This window comes from Trichechus manatus, unplaced genomic scaffold, assembly GCF_000243295.1.
Source record: "Trichechus manatus latirostris isolate Lorelei unplaced genomic scaffold, TriManLat1.0 scaffold00016, whole genome shotgun sequence".
NCBI lineage: Eukaryota > Metazoa > Chordata > Mammalia > Sirenia > Trichechidae > Trichechus > Trichechus manatus.
This window is the reverse complement of record NW_004443952.1, coordinates 22,342,969-22,366,149: the sequence shown is the minus strand read 5'-3', so window position 1 is coordinate 22,366,149 and position 23,181 is coordinate 22,342,969. Positions and strand designations below refer to the sequence as shown.

The 23,181-nt window shown below is 47.6% G+C and overlaps 1 protein-coding gene across 1 annotated transcript in view; it reads right to left on the bottom strand.

Moving 5' to 3' along the window:
- GABBR2 (gamma-aminobutyric acid type B receptor subunit 2) overlaps positions 1-23,181 on the bottom strand; it is a 272,614-nt gene that overhangs the window by 74,978 nt on the left and 174,455 nt on the right. Inside the window, exons 7-9 of the mRNA XM_023727472.1 lie at positions 19,951-20,011; positions 6,696-6,776; positions 1,745-1,895 (exon numbers count right to left, since the gene is read on the bottom strand). Of these exons, the coding sequence (XP_023583240.1) occupies positions 1,745-1,895; positions 6,696-6,776; positions 19,951-20,011 (293 nt within the window). The remainder of the gene's footprint in view (positions 1-1,744; positions 1,896-6,695; positions 6,777-19,950; positions 20,012-23,181) is intronic.

Sequence of the window (23,181 nt, the reverse complement as noted above, 5' to 3'; positions counted from 1 at the left end):
GTTAAGGAATTAAAGGTGTTTAGTCTTCAAACTGGGGCAACTTGCTGTCACAATAGGAATTCTTGAGTTTGTAGGACGGGAATCTAATATTAATTGAGACCAGACTATATGCCAGATGCTTACACGTATCATCAATTAAGGTTTGTACAGAGTAAACAAAAGTTGCTTCAATTTGCTTTTGAGGCAGTATATGTACTATTTGTGATAAATAAAACAAACAACAGGTGAATAAAACTCCTTTTTTTATTCGTCAAGAAACAGATTTTATCTAAGAAATTACTACCAAATATGTATGTGTGTGTGTGTGTGTGTGTGTGTGTGTGTATCTAGAGCCTCCAAGTTCTTTGTAAGCAGGGAGGAAAAAAAAAAACTGTTACCCTTGGAATCAGGCTTGTCCCTGGCAGCCTGTGAGGTCACACAGTGTGGCTTCTGGGCACGATGGCAGAGCTGTGACACCGCGTGGGTGGCACTGAGGCTGTGCCCTGCGATAGCCCACACTCTGAGCCCCTGCTCAGCTTCTCCCATAAGGCAGGAAGCTGAGTTTTGAGATTTGCTATGGAAACCAAAGAAGCTAGCTGTGCTTGGTAAACACCACCGCCTGGAAGCGTGGCCTGTTCTGCCCACGACTGACCAGAATAACTCAGAGTATAACTCAGGGAGCTTCTCTGTGCCATCCCCATGATCACTTGTGACCAACAGGGTGTTGGGAGAAAGAAATCAGGACAGAAACCAAAAGGACACAGCAGTGTGGCCTGGGACAGTGGCCCTCTGTCACTGTCATCTGTGGTACAGGGTTATCAGGAGGGTCAGGTGAGATGAGGTAAGGGAGGGGCTTCCCGTACTGTAACATGCTGTACCACTGCTACCAATGGTACCAAACCAGTAGTGACCCCCTTCAGCAGTTCTTCCCAAAGATGCTGGAGGGGGGCAAAGAAATTTGGGGAATTCCGTCTTCTTTTTCTCTCCTCCCAGAGCACCACAAAAATGCACAAGCATATCGGAAGCTCTGTGAAAACTACTGGACCTGTACCATTCAGTTTTATTTAGCCCAGTCTTCCCAAACTGATTTGACCTTCCCCAAATTCAGTGACTTCCATGCATGCCCCCTGAGTTCTGCAGCTCCAGAGGCCACCCCACACTGTAGTCTGTATAAATGGTGCCCCCACAGGAGCTACAATGCAAACGATACCCTCTAGAATCGCGTAGAGAGGCACTGATAGATCAGTGATAGAATTCTCACCTCCCACATGGGAGACTGGGTTCGAGTCCCAGACAGTACACGCCATGTGCAGCCACCACCCGTCTGTCAGTGGAGGCTTGCATGTTGCTATGATGCTGAACAGGCTTCAGTGGAGTTTCCAGACTAGCACTGACTAGGATGAAAGGCCTAGTGATCTACTTTTGAAAATCAGCCCATGAAAACCCTATGGATCACAATGGTCCAATCTGCAACCGATCATGGGCATGGCACAGGGCCCGGCAGTGTTTCATTCTATTGCGCATGGGGTCACCATGAGTTGGGGGTTGACTCAAAGGCAGTTAACAACACAACAGAACTGTGCAACCAGCAGCCCTGCATGCGTGCGGGCGTGTGTGTGTGTGTAAATGAAACACCTAATACCATCCCAGTGACTGATAACATACTTTAGGAAACCCTGCCCTAGAACTGCTCTGTGCCCCTAGAGAACCTGCTGTCAGGTGAGCCTCCTACACTTTGTCCAGGAGGAGGGCGTGAGCAGCTTACTTCTGATTCCGATTCTTGATGTTGAAGAAGAGAAAAGCGCTGGCCATGATCATGCCAAGAATGGTGAGGGCAGAGAGGATGCTGTAGAGAGGCAGGGAGATCTTACGGAGCTGCTCCAGTATGATGGTCTTGTCTTTTGGTGGTTCGGATCCTAGAAGGCCAAGGAAAGGACATCTGCTGAGCCCAGTGCACAGGGATTTCCCAAGGGCATCTCTGCCTGCACGTCTCTGACATTCGCCAGGCCCTTGGGCACAAACGCTGTGCAAGGCACATCTATGGGGTGAGTTGGATCTGTTGGCTGTCCAGTCTGCCAGCAGGGAGCCTTAGCCAGGACTTATTTCTTTCTCTAAATAGAATCAGTGAGGGATTTGTGGTGCATTTAATGGCCACTAGAACACTAGAATTTGATTTGGCCTAATTGTGCTGTTGAAAACCCATCACCATTTATCCCCAAAGGTAACAATGGCTTGGAAGTCTCAGAGCTGGGTGCTGGGTGCTGGGAATGAGTACCACAGGATGCAAGGAACCCGACTTTGGCCTTCAAGGACTGCATGGTAACAATCACCCCGTGACAGTGTGGACACTGTGCCCATCAGTCCCCTGGTGACGTCTACGTGCTCTGGCTACGGATTTTCTGCCTCAAGGACACTCTGCTGTAAAAGCTCTTTCTGGTCTTCTATTTTCATGATTCTCTGACTGTGGGAAGCAGAGATTCCCGGCATGCCGCCCCTCCCTGCTTGCACCAGGACTGGACAGAAACGTGGGATTCTCTGCGTGACTGCAGAGATGCCTCTGCTCATAGATCAAGGACACCCACAACCTGGGGGAGCCCTGAGGGCCTCAGAGCAAGCTCATTTTTATGTATGATGGAAAACTGTCCTGTTTCAGTTTCACCAGGTACAGGCTGTTTGGGGTGAGGCACGTAGTGACTTCTCCCCAGGGGCGGATTATCCTATAGGCAACATAAGCACGATGCTTACCTTGCTTACCAGATCATCTATAGTGAAACTGTTCACTACATATTAATAAGTAAGCACAAATAAGCCCGTGCTTACCTTGCTTACTCGGTCAGCCACCCGTCAAGGATTGTACATTTGAAAAGTGGCTTTGATTCTGTAGGAAGGTGCTATGGGATTGGGAGAGAGCCAGACGCCAGCCATACCTAGAAGCAGAATCTTTGACGTGGTGAAAGAAATGTGAAACTTCACTACAGATGATCTGGTAAGCAAAGTAAGCACTGTGCTTACCTATTGGATAATCTGCCCCTGCTCCTCCCACTTCTTACAAATCCCCTCTTTCTGAGACAATGTTTCAGGTCAGGTTTCTGCTGTGGAACTGTAGAACCTTTAGGGCTTTTACCTCTAGTGCTGATGTGTGGAATCAGCCATAGGGGAGTGGCCAAACCTGAGAGCCCTGGAGACACCCCCGGGGCTCAGGATGGCCTCCCGGCTGTGACACGGCAATGGGTCTGGCTGGACACCAGCCTTGGGTTTGCCTCTGTTCCCAGGTGACAAACAGGTGATGGACAAATGTGGCAGCAGGGAACGAGAACTCTCCCGAACACCTTTGTTTAAAAAACTCTTCTAGCTAGTTCAAATGTGTTTAGAGACATGTAGTGGGAAAAGAAAAGAGTTTGAACCATCTAAAACGTCTAGGGAAGTTGCCAGGTTCGAAAACAGCTAGCAACCTGCAGGTGTGGTTAAGGTAACGCAGTAAGCAATTCCACGCAAAGTAACATTTCTAGAAAGAACGGCTTCGAGGGCTGGACGTCAGGGCTAAAACTGACACAAGGTGGCAGAGGAGACATCATTTCCAGCAGTGACAGCTCAGCATCTGGAACCTTCTCCTACCCCACCTTCCGCTCCAACCCGCACACGGTGGGTTACATCAGGCCACTCAGGGTGCTTTCGGGCTCCCAAACACAAGAGCAGTCCTGGCAGCAATCATGCGTTCTTGGCTGGAAACCAGCCCCTCTCTGTTCATCTGGGCACTGAGGAAGTCAAAGGCTGTGACTGTACCCGCTAGTGAGTCTGGGGCTCATTGTGTAGAAACAACTTCAGAAAATTGAGAACATCTCTTCCTCCTTACTCCCCATCTCCTCCCCCAAAATGGCGCCTCCACTTGGTGCATCTTAACTAAGACATCACAGAAGCCAAATGGTAATGACTTGTCAGAGGCGTTAAAATAGCAGCAGACTTGAGTTTTCTTTCTTGCCTCTCATCCACTCTGTTCATTCATTATTCATCCATTCATCCCCATTCATTTATCACCTTCTGCCTGTCAGGCCCGGGGCTTGGCACCAGTGATTCAAGGATGAGCAAGACAACAGTCCCTACTCTCAAGGAACTTACACACTAGACATGTTTAAAAAAAAAAAAGCAATAATGAGCATCACATTTATTGGATGCTTATGATGGGCTGAGCCTCACAGGTAGATAAGATTATTCCCAATTTATAGAGGTGTTTTTTAACAGTGTTCTAGGTGTTAAGTGGCTTTTATAGCTTAAGGTTTTATAGCTAGTCAGCGGGAGAGCTGGCAGGACTTAAACCCAGATTTGCCTAACTCCAAAACCTGTGCTCTAACCACTAAGCTAAATAGCCTCCAAAGACGGGATTCAGGTGTGTGAAAACATCAACCACAGGGAGCAATAAGCACAAAGCAGAAAGCAGAGGGCAGGTCCACCTGATGGAATCAGTAAAGGCTACACAAAGGAGATGACATAGGAGCTGGGCCTTGGAATTAGATGAAGAGAGTTGTTGGCTGATCACCAGGAAGACAAGGCAGAAGGGCATTCCAAGCAGAGTCACAGCAGAAGCAAAGTCATGGTGTGTCTTGGCATGCTTGAGGAACTGTAAGCAGTTTGGTTGGGGCTATCCCGAGAGTGACAGCCAGAGAAGTGGGGAGGGGTCTCTTCATGGAGGCCTTGGGGCCACACCAAGGAGGGAGGCCCCTCGTTGTGAACAATGGGAGTTGTGCGGGGCTCTGAGCAGAAGGGGGCATCTTTAGCATGGCATAGGGGCCTAGGTATTTGGCTGCTGTGGGCACAGTGGACTTGAGGGGCGTTAAGACTGGGGTTGGGAAGACCCACCAGGGCTGGTGCAGGGGTTCATGACAGGGCTGAGGACTAAGTCCAGGCAGGGGTGTGAGCAGGAGAGCTGGGCTCTGGTAATGAGACCGGTTATCACCTTCTGGACCTGCGGGAAGGTCTGAGAAGCAGGAGACGGGCCTGGAGTGACTGCTTCCTGAGTTATCCTGGCCTGGAGGCACAGCATGAGACCCTGCTGGCAGAATTTCAGTCAGTGGTGAGCCAGGTGCTCCTCAACTCTTATCTAACCACTGTCCTGGATGTGTTACTATTATTATTTTTTTGATTTCTGTTTTTCCTCTCAGTTATGTTCTGTGTCTTTTGTTTATTTTGTGTTTGAGTCTTTCCTTCAGTCTGTAAACCCGGAATCCTTTTCAGTAAACCCAGATTTCTGGAGTCTGGAAGCAGACAGGCCTACCTTGGGGATCAAGTCTTGTGGTTAGAACAGGCTCTGCCTCTCACAGGCTTTGTGAATTCGAGGAGTCGCCCTTTTTGATAACAGGGCTTGTACATCCACCTTGCAGAGTTTTTCTGTGGCACCAGGAGTAATATGTGACTACACGCTTGGTGACTGCTCTCAGGTAGAGTAGGGCGGCCCACTGGAGCGGGGGGACCACCTCCCCCGAACTTGAGGCTGACTGGAGCTTTGCTTTGTAATGTTCTCAAAGTTTAATCTTGTGGATCCAATGGACATACAGGGACATGACAAAATCTAACCAAAGGGCCCATAAAAGAACTTTCTCTTGTGGGGATCTGCTTTTAAGGAGGAATTCTAGGCCCAGAAAGGCACCTGGTGCTGACTGGTCCCAGCACTTGCTGCCCCAGTGGTATCAAAGTAACAGTACCTGCGTGATATCAAAGTAACAGTATCCAGGTGCCACTGGGCAGCTTCCTCCATTGCTACACACAGACTGGGCTGAACCTGTTCATCCACTCACCTACAACCCACTTCCCTACTCATCCATCTACCAGCCCACCCACCTACCCACCCACCTATCCATACATCCTATCCACCCATCCGCCCACGCATTCATCCTCCCACACACCCACCTATCCATACATCCAACCCTCCCATCCATCCACCCACCCACCCACCTATCCATCTATCCACACATCCACCCACTCATCCATCCATCCATCCACCCACCCCCCACCCACTCCCTCACTGACCCATGTGCTCAATCATTCATTTATGCACTCGCCCGCTTATCTGTTCACTTGTTCAATCATACATTCATTTTTTCATGAAATATTACCAAGCCTCTGGCATGTTCCAGACCCCGGCTAGTGTCAGGAATTTAAAGCCAAATAGGATCCAGTCAGGGAGCTCATGGTTCAATAACCCAGTAACTTCAGTGCAAAGTAATAGTAGCCACGGGAGACGCATGGAAGCAAAGGGAGCTGTTAGCTCAGCTGAGAGGCAGTCATGGAAGGCTGCCCAGAGGAGGTGGCCATGGACCTGGTTTTAGAAGCTGAGGAGGAGTTTTCTAGCAGAAGAGAGGGGATGACTTTACAGGCAGAGCAGCAGGTGGAGACGTCTTATTACTGACCCCAACGAACTCTGTTTCCAGAGGAGGAGACAAAGCTAAATCTAGCTGGGCGGCATTTTAGAAGAATTACTACTGACCACCCAATGGTTTACACACAGATGCCGCAGTGACAACCAACACTCGACGCAAACTCCAGTGACCCATCCCAGGCGATGGAACCCGTGTAAGCCATGGGGACCTTGTTCGCAGTGAGGGAGTGTATGTGTTCAGGGGAGAGGATGTTCCTTCTTGTCCATGACGCCAAGGACTCTGGGCTTGTCCTCAACCCTCAGACAATATCCAGGCCCCCTCTTCCAAGAAGCCCACCCGCCTTACCTTGGAACCTGATGGTGTCGTTGATGATCTCCAGCGTGTCGGCCACAGCATTGTACTCTCCCACCTTCACTTCCCTGCTGTCTGCAGGGAGCAAGAGACAGTGGTGGTTAGATCAGGGTCCTGTATCTGTCTGTGTGCTCCTGTCCCGTGACTCGTTCCCTTCACAGGCCTTGGCTATACTCTTGCAGGTTTTTGCTTCCCCCCAGTGTCCTCCAGTTAGAATCACAGAACCTCCAACCCTGATCTGGTCTGAAGCACCCTCTCCCACCAGTCTCATCAATCACTCATCCTTTGCTGCACCCCTCTGGGCACAAGGAGCACCTCCCCCAACCCACAGGCTGGCCCTCTGCCTGTTACCACGAACTTCCTGGTCTTTGAGCTGAACTCTGTCTCCCTGTAACTTTTCCCCATTCTGGCTCTCCCCTCTGTGACCACACAGGCATCTCTGCTCCCTCCTGCCTCAGGACAACCCCAGAGACTTGAAGACAAAGACAGATTATTCCCCTGGCACCAGCCCCCAACCCCTCCGGCCACTTCTTACAGAGCATCCTTTCTACCTCCCCCTCATCTGGGCCCCTCCCTGGACCACCCCCACAATGTCAGTCTCTCTGATACAGCGCAGACCCAAGGACTGACCACACACTTCAGCTACCATCTGGTCAGTGATGGAAACCTGAGACGTGACAGCCAACTGTGCCTCCTGAATGTAGCAACTGCAGATAGGCGTGGCCACCTGCCCTCAGACACAGGGGCCAGTCCAAGTGGATCCCCAGAGCTGCAGACCTGGTCAGCCAAATGCCCAGAGGTCACTAAGTGACGCAGCAGCATGGGTTCCAGATGTGCACATAGAAGACCTGGCTCCTGGGGCGCTGGCTCCAGGTGAATCTGTGTGCAGAAATGCAGGTGCGCAGCTGGTCCCTTACACACATTCAGGAAACAGAGCAGGGAACCCTGGTGCCCACGCTTCTGCCTGCATTCCTTTGACTGTGAGGTGGAAAACAGGGGCTGTGAAAGTCACTTCCTTCTCCCCACCAGGACTTGCCATTTGGGGGGCATCATGCTGCACAGGCGGCTGTCACTTACCAGGGCCACTGGACCCCTAAATGTCACATTAGCAAACTCTGGCGGCAGAAGCAGTGGCTGGGGGCTCCCACATCTTCACACTGGCCTTTTGAAGGCCTCAGCCCTTAGAGGCCTCAGTCAGCTCCCACAGCTCAGAGGAGGAGGCCCTGATTTATTTATTTGGTGTGGGGAGGCAGCACATGAAATATGCAGGCTGACAGGAATAAACCTCCAGGAGCCAGGAAGTGGTACGGCTGGCACCCTACGGTGTCCCCAGCCACACAGCCCGCCGCTCTGACTCACCCAGCCCCACTACACTGTCCCATGGCACCGAAATGATACTCAGCCTCCTAACCCGAACATAAACACCAGAATCTCTCCCCCAGGGGAGTACTTGGAGGCTCACCTTGCTTCACATGTTACTGCATGTAAGGCTCAAGGCAAACCCTTGAACTGGGCATAATTTGCCCCACTCTGTACGTGAGGGAGGAACCTCACATAGGTTCTATGATGGCTCTGAGCTGCACTCTGGGCAGCGACCAAGTAAGCCTGAACCCAGGGCCCCTAGTTCTGAGTTCAGAGCACGGTTACCACCTGTGCTGAGCAGGGCTGCTGGTCATTCAGCCCACACTTATTGAGTGCCTACTGCTTGCCAGGCCCAGCTGAGGTACTTCATGATGAAGAATCCCTCAAGTTGAAATAAGGTTATTTCCCTGTCCTTGACCATGGTGACTTTGGATATCCAAGATGATGAAGGGCTGCTTATGATAAATCCCCTAGTTCAATATTTTCACCCAGCAAACATTCACTGACCACCTATTCTGTGCCAGGGTCCGTGCTGGGGGCTCGAGACACCAAGATTAAAGACAAATCATAATCTCTGGCCTTGAGGAGTTTGTAGTTTAGTAACTTCAGCCTCATCATAGCCCTACCTCGTTGTTGTTAGGTGTCTTGGAGTCGATTTTGATTCATAGTGACCCCACGTGACAGAGTGGAACTGCCTCATAGGTTTTCTAGGCTGTAATGGATCTGCTATGGGAGCAGATCACCAGGTCTTTTCTTCAGCAGAGCCACTGGATGGGTTCAAACCTCCTTTTGGTTAGCAGCCGAGCACTTAACTGTTGTACCACCAGGTAAGTAGAATTATTCCTGTGTGCAGACAGCTTCCCCTTCTGCAGAAAGATTACATGATCTGCCCAGGACCACTTGGCTGGAAGGAAGATTCCAAACCCATGTATGTCCATTGGACTCAAGCCACGTTCTTCCCTCACAGCTAAGCGGACCCAGGACTTCCGTTCCTGCTGTTCTGGCAGCAGGAACGTGCTCCCTCATCTGATTCTCCCAGTTTGGAGGTCTGACTTCCCACTGCTCCAGGCAGGAGCACTCCTCCTTCCTTAATCTTCCTCAAACCACTCGGAGTCCTGCTCAGGTTCTCTGTATCATATGTGTCTGCTCCATCCAGGTGTGCCCCATGGCACTCGGTGTTGGGCCTGGGTGGGCTGGGGCTCAGCCTGCCCTTGCTCATTGCATTTTTCTCTTAACAGCTCTATTGAGATATAGTTAATATGCCATGCAATTCACCCACTCCAAATGCACAACTCCATGTTTTTAGTTAAACACAAGGTTGTGCGACCATCACCACAAACTAATTTTAGAACATTTTTGTCCCCAAAAGAAACCCCATACCCATTAGCAGTCACTCTCCCCCCCTTAACCTCCCCCCTCAGTCCTGGGCCACCACTAATCTACTTTTCTGTCTCTATAGATTTGCCTATTCAGGACATTTCATGTAAATGGAATCATACAATATGTGATCCTTTGCGATGACTGGTCTCTTTCACTTAGCATAATGTTTTTAAGGTTCGTTTTTGTTGTAGCATGTATCAGTATCTCATTCCACTTTGTGGCTGAATAATGTTCCATTGTATGGAAAGACCATATTTTGTTTATCCATTTGTCAGCTGATGAACATTTGGGCTGTTTCCACTTTCTGGTTATTATGAATAATGCTGCTGCTATGAATATTTGTGTACAGGCTTTGGGTGGAGGTATGTTTTCACTTCCCCACAATGGGTCCTCAACTTGGAAGATGGCTTTCCCTTCCCTCTACCAAATCGACATGTCTAAACCCTACCTATCTTTGAAGTCTGGTTCAAATGGCCCCTCTTCCAGGGAGCCTTCCCTGAGTACTGTTCCTCCCCTTTGAGCACTCCAGTGGCTTCAGGGAACTAGGCGACAACACTGCTTCTGCTGGAGCTATGCTCTAGGTGTGTCCAGGCCTTCCAATTTCTGCTAGCGGGTCTGCTCCTGAGTGGAGCCTGAGGTCTTGCTTCTGATGTCTCTGCAGCATAGGGTCGTCCCCCACCCTCTGCCCAGGGGCCCCCAGCATCTTCAGGTGGAAGAATCATGCCCCCTGTGTTCTTCCATTCACCCTGGGCCCAGATGGGTGGTGCCTGTAACAGGAACCCAGAACTTTAAACTCTTGGGCTCTTTATTAACTCCATTGTGCAAACAGTGCTAAACACTTATTTGGATATGGACCTGGCCTTGCAGGCCAGGGACTGTGGACCAGGGGATTTGCAGACAGACTGGGAAGAGGATACATGTGGGGGATTCTGAGCAGTGGGAGAGGGGCTGCAGCATGGGGTCGGCCGCAGGCCTCTGCTGTACACTGCCATTGACTCACTGTGTGACCCTGGACAAACCATTCCCTTTCTCCTGGCCTCAGTTTCTCTATCTATAAATTGCACCGCAGGGGTTCCAGTGGTTCTCAGCCCTGGTCGAGTGTTAGAACCATCTGGGACCCTCCAGAAAATACAGATGCCCAGGTTCCACATGGACCCATTATCTCAGAATCCCTGTGCGCCTGGAGTGGCTCCTAGGCAGCTATATTTGTAAAAGCTCCTTGATGTGCAGTCAGGGCTGAGAATCGCTGGGTTAGACCGAGGGCCCTCTAGTGCTGACATGTTCTGGTTCGAAGAGGCTAAATATATTGTGAAACAAAGAGCCCTTTTCCTGAAGAATAATACTGGTCCCCTCTTGTGGTGCCTAAAGAAGTGTTCTCTTTAAAAGGCACATTCTTTATTTCAAGTTGTTGATGTGGATGATATGCAAAGAAAATAGGTCTCATTGGTGAAAATTAGGCTGCCGAAGAAAGCCCAGTCTGGAAACAGTCAGTGGCTGTGGGCCTAGGAAGGATCCCTGGTGGCGCAGTGGTTAAGTGCTCAGCTGCTAATTAAAAGGTTGGTGGTTCTAATCCACCAGTCACTCCTTGGGAGAAATATGCGGTAGGAAACCCTATGGGGCAGTTCTACTCTGTCCTGTAGGGTCACTATGAGTCAGAAGTGACACTGTGGGAGTGGGTTTTGGTTTTGGTGGGTCTAGGAACCCCCACAAGACTGGGAAATATACAGGCTTTAATAATGGAGTGATTCTATCTCCTTCCTGGACCACATGCCCTGATGCAGGAGAACAAGGTGCTGCTTTAGCTGGATTCCAAACCCTACTACATCAACTCTACACCCCACACTCCCAAATGTCTATTCTTCCTCACCTGGCTCTGGCTCTGAATTGAGGGCGGTATATGTGACCTTTAAAGTTGAAGTGTTGTTAAAAACACACTCACAGACTCTATGTATAATTCTGAAGTGTAAAACAAAGATTCGATCTAGGCTCAACAAAAATCTAAGATTCTATAAAATGACTCAGTTCTAGGACCCCCAACCAAATCCCAAACTCAGGCACAGGAAAGGGCTCTGGGCTGAGACACGGGACCCTTGGAGCTAGGCTTGGCTCTGCCACCACCTCAGTGAGTAGCCTGGGGAAGTGCTATCCCTTGTCTGGGTCTTGCTAAAATGAGGGGCTGGACAGGGAGGTCTCTGGCCTCCAGCTCTCCTTCGATGACTCTGCAACTGCTCTGAAGGGCCTTCCTCATTCCAGGCAGAAACCTGCCCCTGTGACTTCCCCTCCCAGTGCCTGGCTCTGCTTTGGGAGGCCTCACATCACATGGACTCCTGCTCCTGATGGTCCTTCAGAGATGGGTAGACAGCGACCGTGGGCCCCGATCCTGCTCTTCTCCAGGCTGAACAGCACATTCCTCAAGAAGGGATTTTCCATTCCCATGTCACCCTAGACCTGGTCACTGCCTGTGGACAAACCCTTGAGGTCACTCTCCCTCTCATGGGGGCAGGGGAGCAGATCTGAGCACCACAGCTCAGCACCACAGGGCAGAGGGACTGGGTTCTTCCTTGGCTGAGATCCTGCACACAGATGCTCCTCTCTGTAGTCACAAACAGTGATGTCATTGCCATATTTTAAATAAGCTAATTTCATTCACTTTTGTTTTGAGACTTTTTACAGTCCAGGTGGTCACAGGCTAGATGCCCTGGGGGTATAATAACCCTACTAGGGATAGATTTGTCCGATGACTTAGGAAAACTGGCTTAAGGTCAAGAGCTAAGTACCCGAGTGGATGCAGGACATATACAGCAGGATATTTACACCTCAAGTACCTTTTTCTCCTCTTCCTTGCTAACTCCCACTGGTCCTCTAGAGTTCACCTCCCCGGCGGCCTTCCTACCATCTGCCAGGTGAAGCTGAGTGCCCCTCCTCTAAATAACCATGGCTGCCTGTGCTGTCTCTTGTCCTGTATCGCACCTTGTCAGGGTCCTGGGTCTACTCCCCACTGGACTGGGAAATCCCTGAGGGCACGGACTGCGTCTTACCCATCTCGTCGTCCCCTGTGCTTCGGACCTGGCACCTAGGAAGTGCTCCGAAATGATGGTGGAGAAACATCAAAAGCACAAACCAGAGGACCAAACACTGATGAACTATTCACATCAAAATTGAGAACTTCTGTTAACAAGGATTCTAAGTCTATAGACAAGTGACAGAATGAGACAGGATATTTGCCAAGCCCCAGACCAACAAAGGATTGATATCTAGATTATATAAGGAATTCTTACAATCAACAAGAAAAAGACAGCAACCTCAAAATACAAATGGGCAAAGGATCAGAACAGGTAATTAATGAATGGCTAATAAGCACAGGAAAAAATGCCCAAACTCATTACTAACCAGAGAAATGATTTTTAAAACAATGGTAAGTTACTTTACACCTGTAGACTGGAGAAAATGAGACAGCTGAAAAACGCCAAATGTGGGTGGGAGTAGGGACCCAGAAATCCTTAGCCAGTGAGTGTAGGTGGATATGGGCACTCTGAGGGGCAAGCTGGCAGAATTTAGGCATATGCATGTGCACATACATGCTGACCCAACAGTTCTGCTCCCAAGCATTTGTCCTAAAGAAATTCCTGGTCAGTCCACAAGGGGACATTTATAAGGATACTCATCATTTGTGGAGGCAGGGCATTGAAGGTGACCTGGGTGTCTATCACTGGGAGAGGGGATGGATAAAGGGCGGACAGCCCAAGGAGTACTATACAGAGATGAGACGTCACAGCCTAAATGGACACGTAGGAAGATGGAGGCATCTTAAAAACACATAGTGCCGAATGGAAAACAAACCAACAACAGGAGAAGATATAGAATCTAGTTCCACTGCTATAAATGCCCAATATACACACATGAAACAGCAATGCACATTTTGCAAGGATACGTAGAAACACAATGTACGCATTCAATACTTAGAATGTTTGCCTCTCAATGGGGAAAGGTAGGAGTGGGGTCTGGGACTAAATGAGGGGAAAAGGAGATACACCAACAAACAAGAGGTTTGCATGGATCCGTGATAACAATGTCCCATGAAATGAGGAGTGTGACGACCTTAACTCCCTGCCCTTGAGATAAAACAAAAGGCTGCTGAAGGACAGAGAGTGACGAGGACAGACAGGGGTCTGGATATCATGTCTTACTCAGAGCTGCTGGGGGAAGTGGGAGGGGAAACCAGTGGTACACGGGGTGGAGGTGGGAGGACTGGGCAAGAAAGTTATCATCAAACCTCTGAACTGTGTCCCAAGGAAGCAAGACTGCACTTTTCTCATGGAATTCTGGAGGGGGTTAATCTAGGGTCATTGACCACAGTGCCCAGGAGAGGAGAAAGAAGCCAATGGTTGCCATGGCCCTCCTCTGTGCCAGTCACTGGGCCAGGAACAGTCACAGCCTCATGTCATTGACTTCTCACCATCACTCTCAAGGTAAGGAGAAGGATCATCTTTTATTTTACTCTTTTTAGACAAATGCTGAAATCATGGCTCAGAGAAATGAAGAGACACTGTCTGGCTAGCAGTGATCAGGCGTGTCTGCTTCAAAGCCCATGTACTTTCCACATGAGAGGAAATGAGTTCCCTATCACTGGAAGTATTCAAGAAAAGGTAATGCTGTAAAGGAGATTCAGGGTACCCTTCAACACTGAGAGTCTACGGTTCAATGACACCCAACGTCTGCTAAATACCTGTCTTCCAGGCCTTAGGCTCTCGGAAAGGTAAGCCCTGGATCATGAGGGCTGGAAGGTGCTAAGACCATGGACTGGCCCCCAGCCTGAAAGAGCCCACATTCGTGTGTATCCTCCTATTCCTGCTGGTCCACAGCACTGTTAGTGTATCCTGCAGCTTACTGGATGGTGTTTCCAGTCTTAATTATGTAAGTTGAGGGGTGATATGACTAGTCTTTCCAGGTGTGTGACTTGATGAAGGGAGTTACAACATGTGCCTTGACAGAAGAAAAAGAATATTAAAAATCATCCTCGAGAGTCTCAAACTAGGGTCAAACTCACTCTGAAAGTTTTCTAGTAGGTTCTGGGAAATCATCTTCCTGCTTTTACAGGCATTGGCATTCGGCCAGAGAGACTATGAAGCCCCCGGGGGGCAGGGACTGTCTCTTATTCAACTTGGCTTCCCCCAGAGGCCTTGGTAAAGCACCTGGCAGATGCTCAGGAAATGCACACGGAATAGAACCATATCTGTTACCCCGAAGACCAACCGGTAATTAATGTCTGCAAATGGGAAGGACAAGACTACATTGCACTAGGTACGTTCTGAATGACAATTAGGCTGTTAGAGCAATGGAAGACCCCATCTCTTCAAATCAGGTGCTGAAATATAAAACTCCCAAGTCTGAGTCCTTTATGTTACACATAAGCAGTGTGAAATTCAAGCACATTACCATTCACCGAGATTCTTACAAACAGGCCTAATGAAGGCAGGAACGGTGAGTGTGAGCAGCAGATGCTGAGATCAGCAGATGCTGAGATTCCACGAGGAACAGCATAAACAAAGCTCTAATCATGGCTTCACTCAATTTCCTTTCCTGCTGCAAATTCTGAGCCACGTTTAGACTTCGGCAGTAATATGGACTCTTTTTTCTCTTATGGGAAAGAAAAAGTATTCATCCTCATCTACATGTGTCTTAGTGGAAGTCAGTGATGGCATAGGGGACGGGCACTGAACTTGGGAGCTGAAAGAGGTTCAAGGTCTATGTGTTCAATGATATGCTAATATCTGCTTTACCTACCATTGTAGGTTGGGTTCCCTGGAGTAGCCCTGAGAGGGGGTAAGGATGCACATAATTTATTTGGAAGGTGGTCCCAGGAAACACCGAGAAGGGTGTGAGAGAGAGGGTTAGGGAAGGAAGGTGCATTAATGATCAGGTTTCTGTGTGGGCAACTGAGGCTCAATCCACTGGCAACTTCTGGGAGACAGAGCAGACCATACTGTGGACTTGTCCCACCCAAGCGAAAAGGAAGCTGAGGTATTTATCCTCCACCTCTCATTCATCACTGGCTGAGGGCTATTCCTGGAAATGTTAACTCCCTGGACATCTGGCCTACTCCTTTCACAGGTAGAGAACTGCAGGTGCTTTTAGTAACATGGAACCCTGGTAGCACAGTGGTTAACAGCTACGGCTGTTAACCAAAATGTCAGCAGTTCGAATCTACCAGCTGCTCCTTGGAAACCCTATCGGGCAGTTCTACTCTGTCCTATAGGGTTCCCATGAGTCAGAATTGACTCAACGGCAATCAGTTTGGTTTAGTAACATGCTATTTGGCTTGTTCTGGAATAGTGGATGCTCAGGGGATATGGGTGGGCCAATGACAGCATCTGCCCACCTGTCCTGTAGGACAGTCCTGATGGGAGGTCATGGCTTTGGGAGCCCTAAAAACTGAGTAAATTCAGGGGCAGCTGGGCATGAGGAGACCATTCCCAGGGATGGGAAATGCTGCCTAAACTCAAAACTATCAGCCCCAAGAGGGACTGAGGTGCTAGCCCTGGCACACTGTCAGTCCAGCACTCCTAAGTTTGTGAAAAAGATAAAAGTTTGCCAGTCTGGAACAGCGGTCATAATCATGAATTAGCTTCAGTTCACATTCCTGTTGTCAAGGCTAACTGCTCTTCACCAGACATTCTGCCTTGAATTGAGTCACTGAAAACCACCAGTGAATGAACGTGTTCTTAAATCTCCATGAGCCTTATATTTCAGGCTAGGGATTCCAGCCCAGCGTACACTTTCACTAACCCATTCAGTGGACATTTACCAAGAGTCAGCCACGAGCCAGGCAGCACACAGTAATATAATTCTAGCTTCCTAGTGCCTCAGAGTTTATGGAGCACAATCTCATTCTCCCCGAGGGCAGGCAGGGCTGGCATTGCTGTCATCTCATTATCCAGTAGAGGAAATGGAGGCTCAGGAAGATGCAGTGACTTGTCCAGGGTCACACTGTTGAAGAGTTTCAGAGCAAGGACATGAATCCAAGTCTTTTGCTTCCAAATTAATTCAATGAACTCTCATTGAAGATCTACTATGAGCCAGCCACTGGGCATATCAATCCTACACCTCTGGAATCAAAAAGTGTAGAAGGACCATGGCTTCCTGGCTTCCCTTTTAGTCTTCTTCCCAAGGCTGACTCCCATTTCCAACTAATTTGCATTTTAGTTTTGCAAAGGAGTTAGCAGAGCCTCCTACAAACTACTTTTTCTTCTGTAGATAAAAGGGTTTAGAAGTCATCAGGGACTGTGTGCAAATGAGAAGTTGAAAAAGCATCTCATAAGGTCCTTAGAGGGACGGTAGCATTGGCCAACTTCCAAGATCCCTTCAGTGAGCACTTGAGACAGCCTGGGTGTCAGCCTGGGAGCAGACCCTGGAAGGGGAGGCTTCGCTGTCTGGGGTCAGCTATGTGGCTGGCTGTTTGTGAGTCAGCTCTGTCTGAGACCTGTTGTTCCACTGTCCCCTCTAAATAAGAAAGGAGGGCAAGAGCCATGAAGAGAGAAACAGATGGGGAGAGAGACGGTGTGAAGAGCAAGGGAGAAAGCAACATGGTAACCCTACTCAGAAGCCTTTTGGCAAGGTTGATGGGATGAGGGAATTTAGAAGTCCTGATGGTGCAATGGTTAAGTGCTTGGCTGTTAACCAAAAGGTTGGCAGTTCAAACCCACCTGGCTGCTCTCCAGGAGAAAGGCCTGGTGATCTGCTCGCATAAAGACGACAGCCTAGAAAACCCTATAGGGCAGTTCTACTCTGCTCTACAGGGCTGCTATTAGTCGGAATCAACTCAATGGCACACAATGACAACAACAAGAAGCCCAGGGGAGGGGGCAGGCCCACCCTGTGGGTAAATCCCTGGAAGGCCCCAGAAGACATCATCTGGATGGAACATGGGCCCAGAGAAGGGACGGTATGAGTTCACAGTCCCACAGTGAGGCAAGTCCCTGCCCCTGTCTGGGCCTCAGTTTTCCCTCTGTGAAATGAGATGAAAACCAAGATCCCTTCCAGTTTGGATGGCTTTTCAATAATTCAGTGATCTTTCATCCTAGTAGACAAAGCACCTCTCAAACTCTTTTAATTTGGAAAACAAACTGTTGTGGTGATTTGAGCATGTCCCCTGCATCCCAATAGCTCATTTCAGTCCCCAAATAACATCCATGGCTGTTTTAAAAACATGGAAACAGAAGCATGTGAAGTCCTACCTCTGATAGTCAATAAAAGTTGGGCACAAACTTGGGGATGGGAGATCACTCAGGCATAGGTGTCCACATTAGGTGAGCACACAGATACCGGCATATGGAGGGAAGAGTGTTGGCCCAGTGCTCAGGAAAGCTGAGGTCCAGTCACAGCTCTACCGCCAACCAGTTGTGTGTTCTTGGGGAGGATAACCCCCTGCCCTGGGCCTCAGTTTCCCCATTTATACCTTGAAGTGGTAGGAGGAGACCATCTCTCTCCAGTCTGACCCCCTACATATGTAAGTGTGGGGAGCAGCTATGGGTTGGGTGGCAGACAAAAAGCCATGGGGGGTGGGGAGAGGGTTTCAATGCACCGGGGAAATCGCAATTTGCCCCAGAAAAGCATCATAATTTTTTAGAAAGTGCTAATCATAATTGCCACCACTCAGTGAGCAAATATATGTGTGTGTGTGTATATATATATATATACATATATATATAGTCAGGCAGTATGCTAAGTTATTTATATTTGTTATCTTGTTTAGTTCTTCCCACATCCCTAGAAGGTAAGTAGGATTATATTCCTATTTTACAAATGAGGATACTAAGGGTCAGGGAGGCGAAGACACTTGCCCGATGTTCTACAGCAAGTGAGTGACGTGAGCTCAGGTGGGTCAGACTGCAAAGTCTAGGCCCTGAACTCCTGTTAGCTAGGCTGCCTTCCTTATATATCCTGATATGCCTAAAGCCACAGTCACTGGAGTTGGCATCTAATCCTAACACATGAACAAAAAAAAAGGCAATAAAATTGGCACACACTTGTAGCTGTGATTGGCCAATCAATATTTGACAAAATTTTCTCCTAGAATGATATAATTTGAGAACTGGAAATGTGACAATTTAGTTGCAGTCACTCAAAAAAGGAAGTATCTTTGCCAAGATGCTTTCTTTGCTCAACCAATGAAGAAGCAAGACTTAACAAACAGGAAAATAATTACGTTTGCCTAAAAGTACATCTTTTGTGCGTGTAAGAGAAATGACATGTTTCAATTATCTGCCACAGGAAGACGAATGGGTAAATCTCCAAGATTGCATTACAGAGCGATAGTGTCGAAGAACACCTCTCCTGACTGATCTGAATGCTGTTGGGATTTTTCTAAATGAATCTGAATAACTTGAGTTGATTTCTTGCTTTCTCCTGGATGACTCTGGAATCTGCTCAGAGGGAGTGGACACAGCAGGCACTGCTCTTGTTTCTGAATTTTCCAGAAACAGACATATGCTGAAAAACACTGCATGGATGAATGGTTTGTCTTAGTGGGTGCGGCTAACAATCCACTAATGACCATACTGGGCTGAATGAACTGAGGCGCCCACCTTGAGGAATGCCCAGCCCTGCTCCTCGGTGATGCCCTGGGGACTTTGAGAAGCCCTGCCCTCTCTGGGCCTCCGTTTCCTCCTCATGACATGGGAACTTGCTCTGGATGGTCTCTGACGCCCCTTCCAACTCTGAGAGCAGAAAAGCCCAACAAATAACCTGCTTTCTTCAACAAATGAACAGCATGTAAAAACATATGTATGGGCTCATTACAGATTAAAAGAGATGAAAGAGACAGATCAACCAAATGGAAACGGTGGATCTTGTGTGAATTCTGCTCAAGCAAACCAACTCTAAAGACATTTCTGAGATGATCAGGGGAATCAACATAGACCAGGAATTAGAGGATATTAAGAATTGTTAAATGTTTTAGGTGCGATAATAGCATTGCAGTTATGTTTTTTAAAGTTCTTATCTAGAAGAAATGCATACTGAAGTATTTATAGATTGAAATGAGATAATGTCTGGTATCTACTTAGAATTCTACAGCAAAAAAAAAAGTTGGGGGGGAGTAAGCAAAGATAAAACAAGATTGGCAAAATGTTGACAATAGTTGAAGCTGGGCGATAGGTTCACGGGGATTCATTATGTTATTCTCTCTCTGTTTGAAAAATTCTCTAATAAAAAACAAAAACAATGCAAGGCTTCCCAGAATGCTGGAACTTGATTAACCCCGTTCCACTCCCTATACTTTGACCAGCCTCTCAGGATCACATGGGAAGACAGGGTTGGCCTAAGAAGAAATGGAGTTGAGAAAAATATCTTCAATGAGCTAAAACTAACGTTTTTACGGAGAAGTGCTTTCTATTGATGCTGCTTTCTCTTATCTGAAACACCATACTTTCATTTCTTTTGATGTATTTTATTGCATAACATATATAGATTTCATCAACTGGAAGGAATAAACATCACAAAAGCCTACCTTGAAACTGAGTAAATTTAATGGTCCCCATTCTCTCACCATTCCGGAACACAACTTGACCCTAAAAAATAAAACAGAACACACAAACAAAAAAAAGAGAAATGCTATATTAGCCCAAACACTACTGATCCAGACGGAAATTCGTTAATTGTACAATGTGGTTTATTAATATTGGGGAAAAAAGAAACTCCCTCTGGATGACAGATGAAAAATCAACTAATTGTTTTCAAATCGGTTGTGACTTTATCTGGTTAATTTGAGGAGCACAAAATCAATAACGGAACTAAAACATATGAATTAAAGCTCAGACAGACATCATCATTATCATCATGACAATTTATTAAACACCCACGTGTCCTGTGTTATCCTGGGGACAAGGTCTTCCAGGGTACTGGAAAAATGGAGCAGAGATGCTGCGTGGGGACCCTGGCCCTGACTCTGCTCCCCATAAAGATATGTGACTTTGCTGAGACTGAGTCTGGCTTGAGGACCAGAAGGGTGCAGGAGGTCTGTTATTATTTTCTATTAAGGGAAGAGAATGTTTTCCTAAGTTCTTCCTGAATGGTGACGTCAGCCCCAATTATATATAACTGGGCTATGGCGCAGCACAAAATTAAGCTTGAGCCCGCGAGACCTGACTAGTGTCACAGGCAGCTGAGTGCCCCTCGTTAGGGACCCCAGGGGCTAAATACAGCTTCATTTGCCACATCTGCCTTGCTGGCTGATACCAGGCTTTCATATGCTTAGCTAAATAAATTGGAATTTATAGAGGAGGTGTGGTCTCTTCTTAGTCCCTGGGTGGTGCAAAGAGTTAGAATGCTTGGCTGTTAACCAAAAGGCTGGAGGTTCGAGTCCACACAGAGGTGCCTTGAAAGAAAGACCTGGTGGATCAACTTCTGAAAAATCAGTCATTGAAAACCCTATAGAGCACAGTTCTACTCTGACACACACAGGGTTGCCATGAGTTGGCACTGACTCAACGGCAACTGGTTTTGTTTTGTTTTGGTCTCTTCTTGCCAATTTATGGCCCACCTAAAATTCTGCAACCATGCAAGGAAACTGACAGACATTATATCATTGAATTTTCGTAACAAGCCTAAGAGGTAAAGGGGATGACCCCCATTTTACAGACCAAGAAACCGAGACTGAGGGAGGTTCTGGGCTTTTTACAAAGTCATTCAGCTAATAAGTGAGGCTGCTGGGATTCAAATCCGGGTTTGATTTTAAAGCCCCCACTACTTCACTATAGTATGTTGCTTCTGATCCAGAAATAATTTCCTTTCCATATTTCCATTAATGGGAAATCAGGAAAAGAAGCTGTCTTAAACGTATACTGCTTTTCTCTCACAGTTATGCTCTTGTGTCATCAGGCAACAATGTAGAACTTACCATGGATCCCACTCAATTCTCTGGAGAAAGCCCAGGAAAGTCTTTCCTTGGGTGGAAACCCCAAGTCTCAGGCCCTGGGGCTTTTAGAACAAAGGGAATCACTCAACCTGTTCTCAGGAACAAGACACACCTTCTAAGGCCACTTAGACACTTTTTTGAAATCCTAAAGACAGATGCGAGTAGTATCAGTTTGAAACTAACGCCCACCGAATTCTATATTCAGGTGATGGTAAGCAATTCCCTGGAGTGTGAAGATCTTCAAGGTGAGGTGAGACAGGAGCTGTGATTTTGTTTCTAGGGATGACTGAAAAACACAGAAAGCCTTCCAAAATGATCCCTTGTATGCAAATGCATCACTTTGGTGGGTGGCACAGATGCAAACATTGTCCAAGAGGAAATTTTTTTGTTTGACAAAGGTGGAGATCCAACTAATTCACCAATCTCCTGCCATGCTTCGAAGATTCCACAGACTTCTAGATTTAAAACATGGATAAATTCTGTAGGATCTTTATTTATTAGTTAAATTAAAAAAAGTATGGAATGATCATCAAAGGTTGGGTGGAATGATATTGGAGTAGGGTATGGGATGGGGGTAAGAAAGAATCTTCCTTTACTTTTTTGTTTTCTCTCTATACTTTTTAAAGAAAACTAATTAGTCCATCTTTGAAGTACCTGTTGCTGTTGACTTGATTCCGACTCATGGCAACCCCATGTGTTTCAGAGTAGAACTGATTTCCATTGGGTTTTCTTCACTGTAATTGTTACGAAAGCAGATTGCCACGCTTTTCTTCTGTGGTGCCACTGGGTGGGTGGGTTCAAACCACCAACCTTTCGGTTAGTAGCTGAGAACAAACCACTCATGTTGCCCAGGGACTTATCATATCTTATTTTCCTAACAATAACTATTTTTACAACAATAACCCCTCCCATCTCCTTAAGCTCTTAGTAGTAAAGTGGAAGGAAGGCCAGGTTTGAATATCAAAGACCTGTGTTCAACCCCCCGCCCCGCAAGTTCTTGAACATCCCTGAATTATGAGTTATGGACCTAGCACAGCTCCTGGTATAGAACAGGCACTCAGTAAACGGCAGTAGTAATTTTTATTTAAATGCTTTTAATAACAGGGGGCTGAAATAAAAAGATTTTAAGCACCAGGAAACATTCCAACCCCTGGGAAGAGAGTTTCAACTATCATATGATTTCAGCTGGCAAAGGGGTAGACTGTTGGGCCCTTATCCAACATGTCCTCACCCTCTCAGACACATCAGCCCCAAAGTGACTGAATTCCCCAACTACACCAGTCAGTGTGTGGTCTGTCTACCAGTTGGAGAAATCTGAGACTACTGTGACTGGTGGAAACACAGATGGTGTATGGGCTATACCAAGGGACTGCATCAGAGAAGAAGCCAGGAAGCTCCACAAAGCTCCCTTCTGAGGAAAGTGGGTCACATGATTCTTTCCTGAAGGATTTACCACAGCATCCATTGGGTACGACTGATGAAGCCAATCCTACTACCCTGACCATGCTAACCGGACCCTGGACCACTGCCCGAGCCAAAGGCAACCTTGGTAAGTTTGGATATGAGGAAGGCCAAACAACCAAACAGGTGATTTTCTAGAAACTCTGGCCAACAGATATCCTTCAAATTAGAAGGTAGTCGGGGGACCTCATATCATCAAGAAAGCAGTGCTGGGAGCAGAGTGCATCCTTTGGACAGGGGTCCTTGCGCCGAGAAGCTCCTAGTCCCGGGGAACACCGAAGAGAAGAAGGCCGACAGAGAGAAAAAGGCTTCCCTGGAGCTGACGCCCTGAATTTGGACTTTTAGCCTACTTTGACTGTGAGG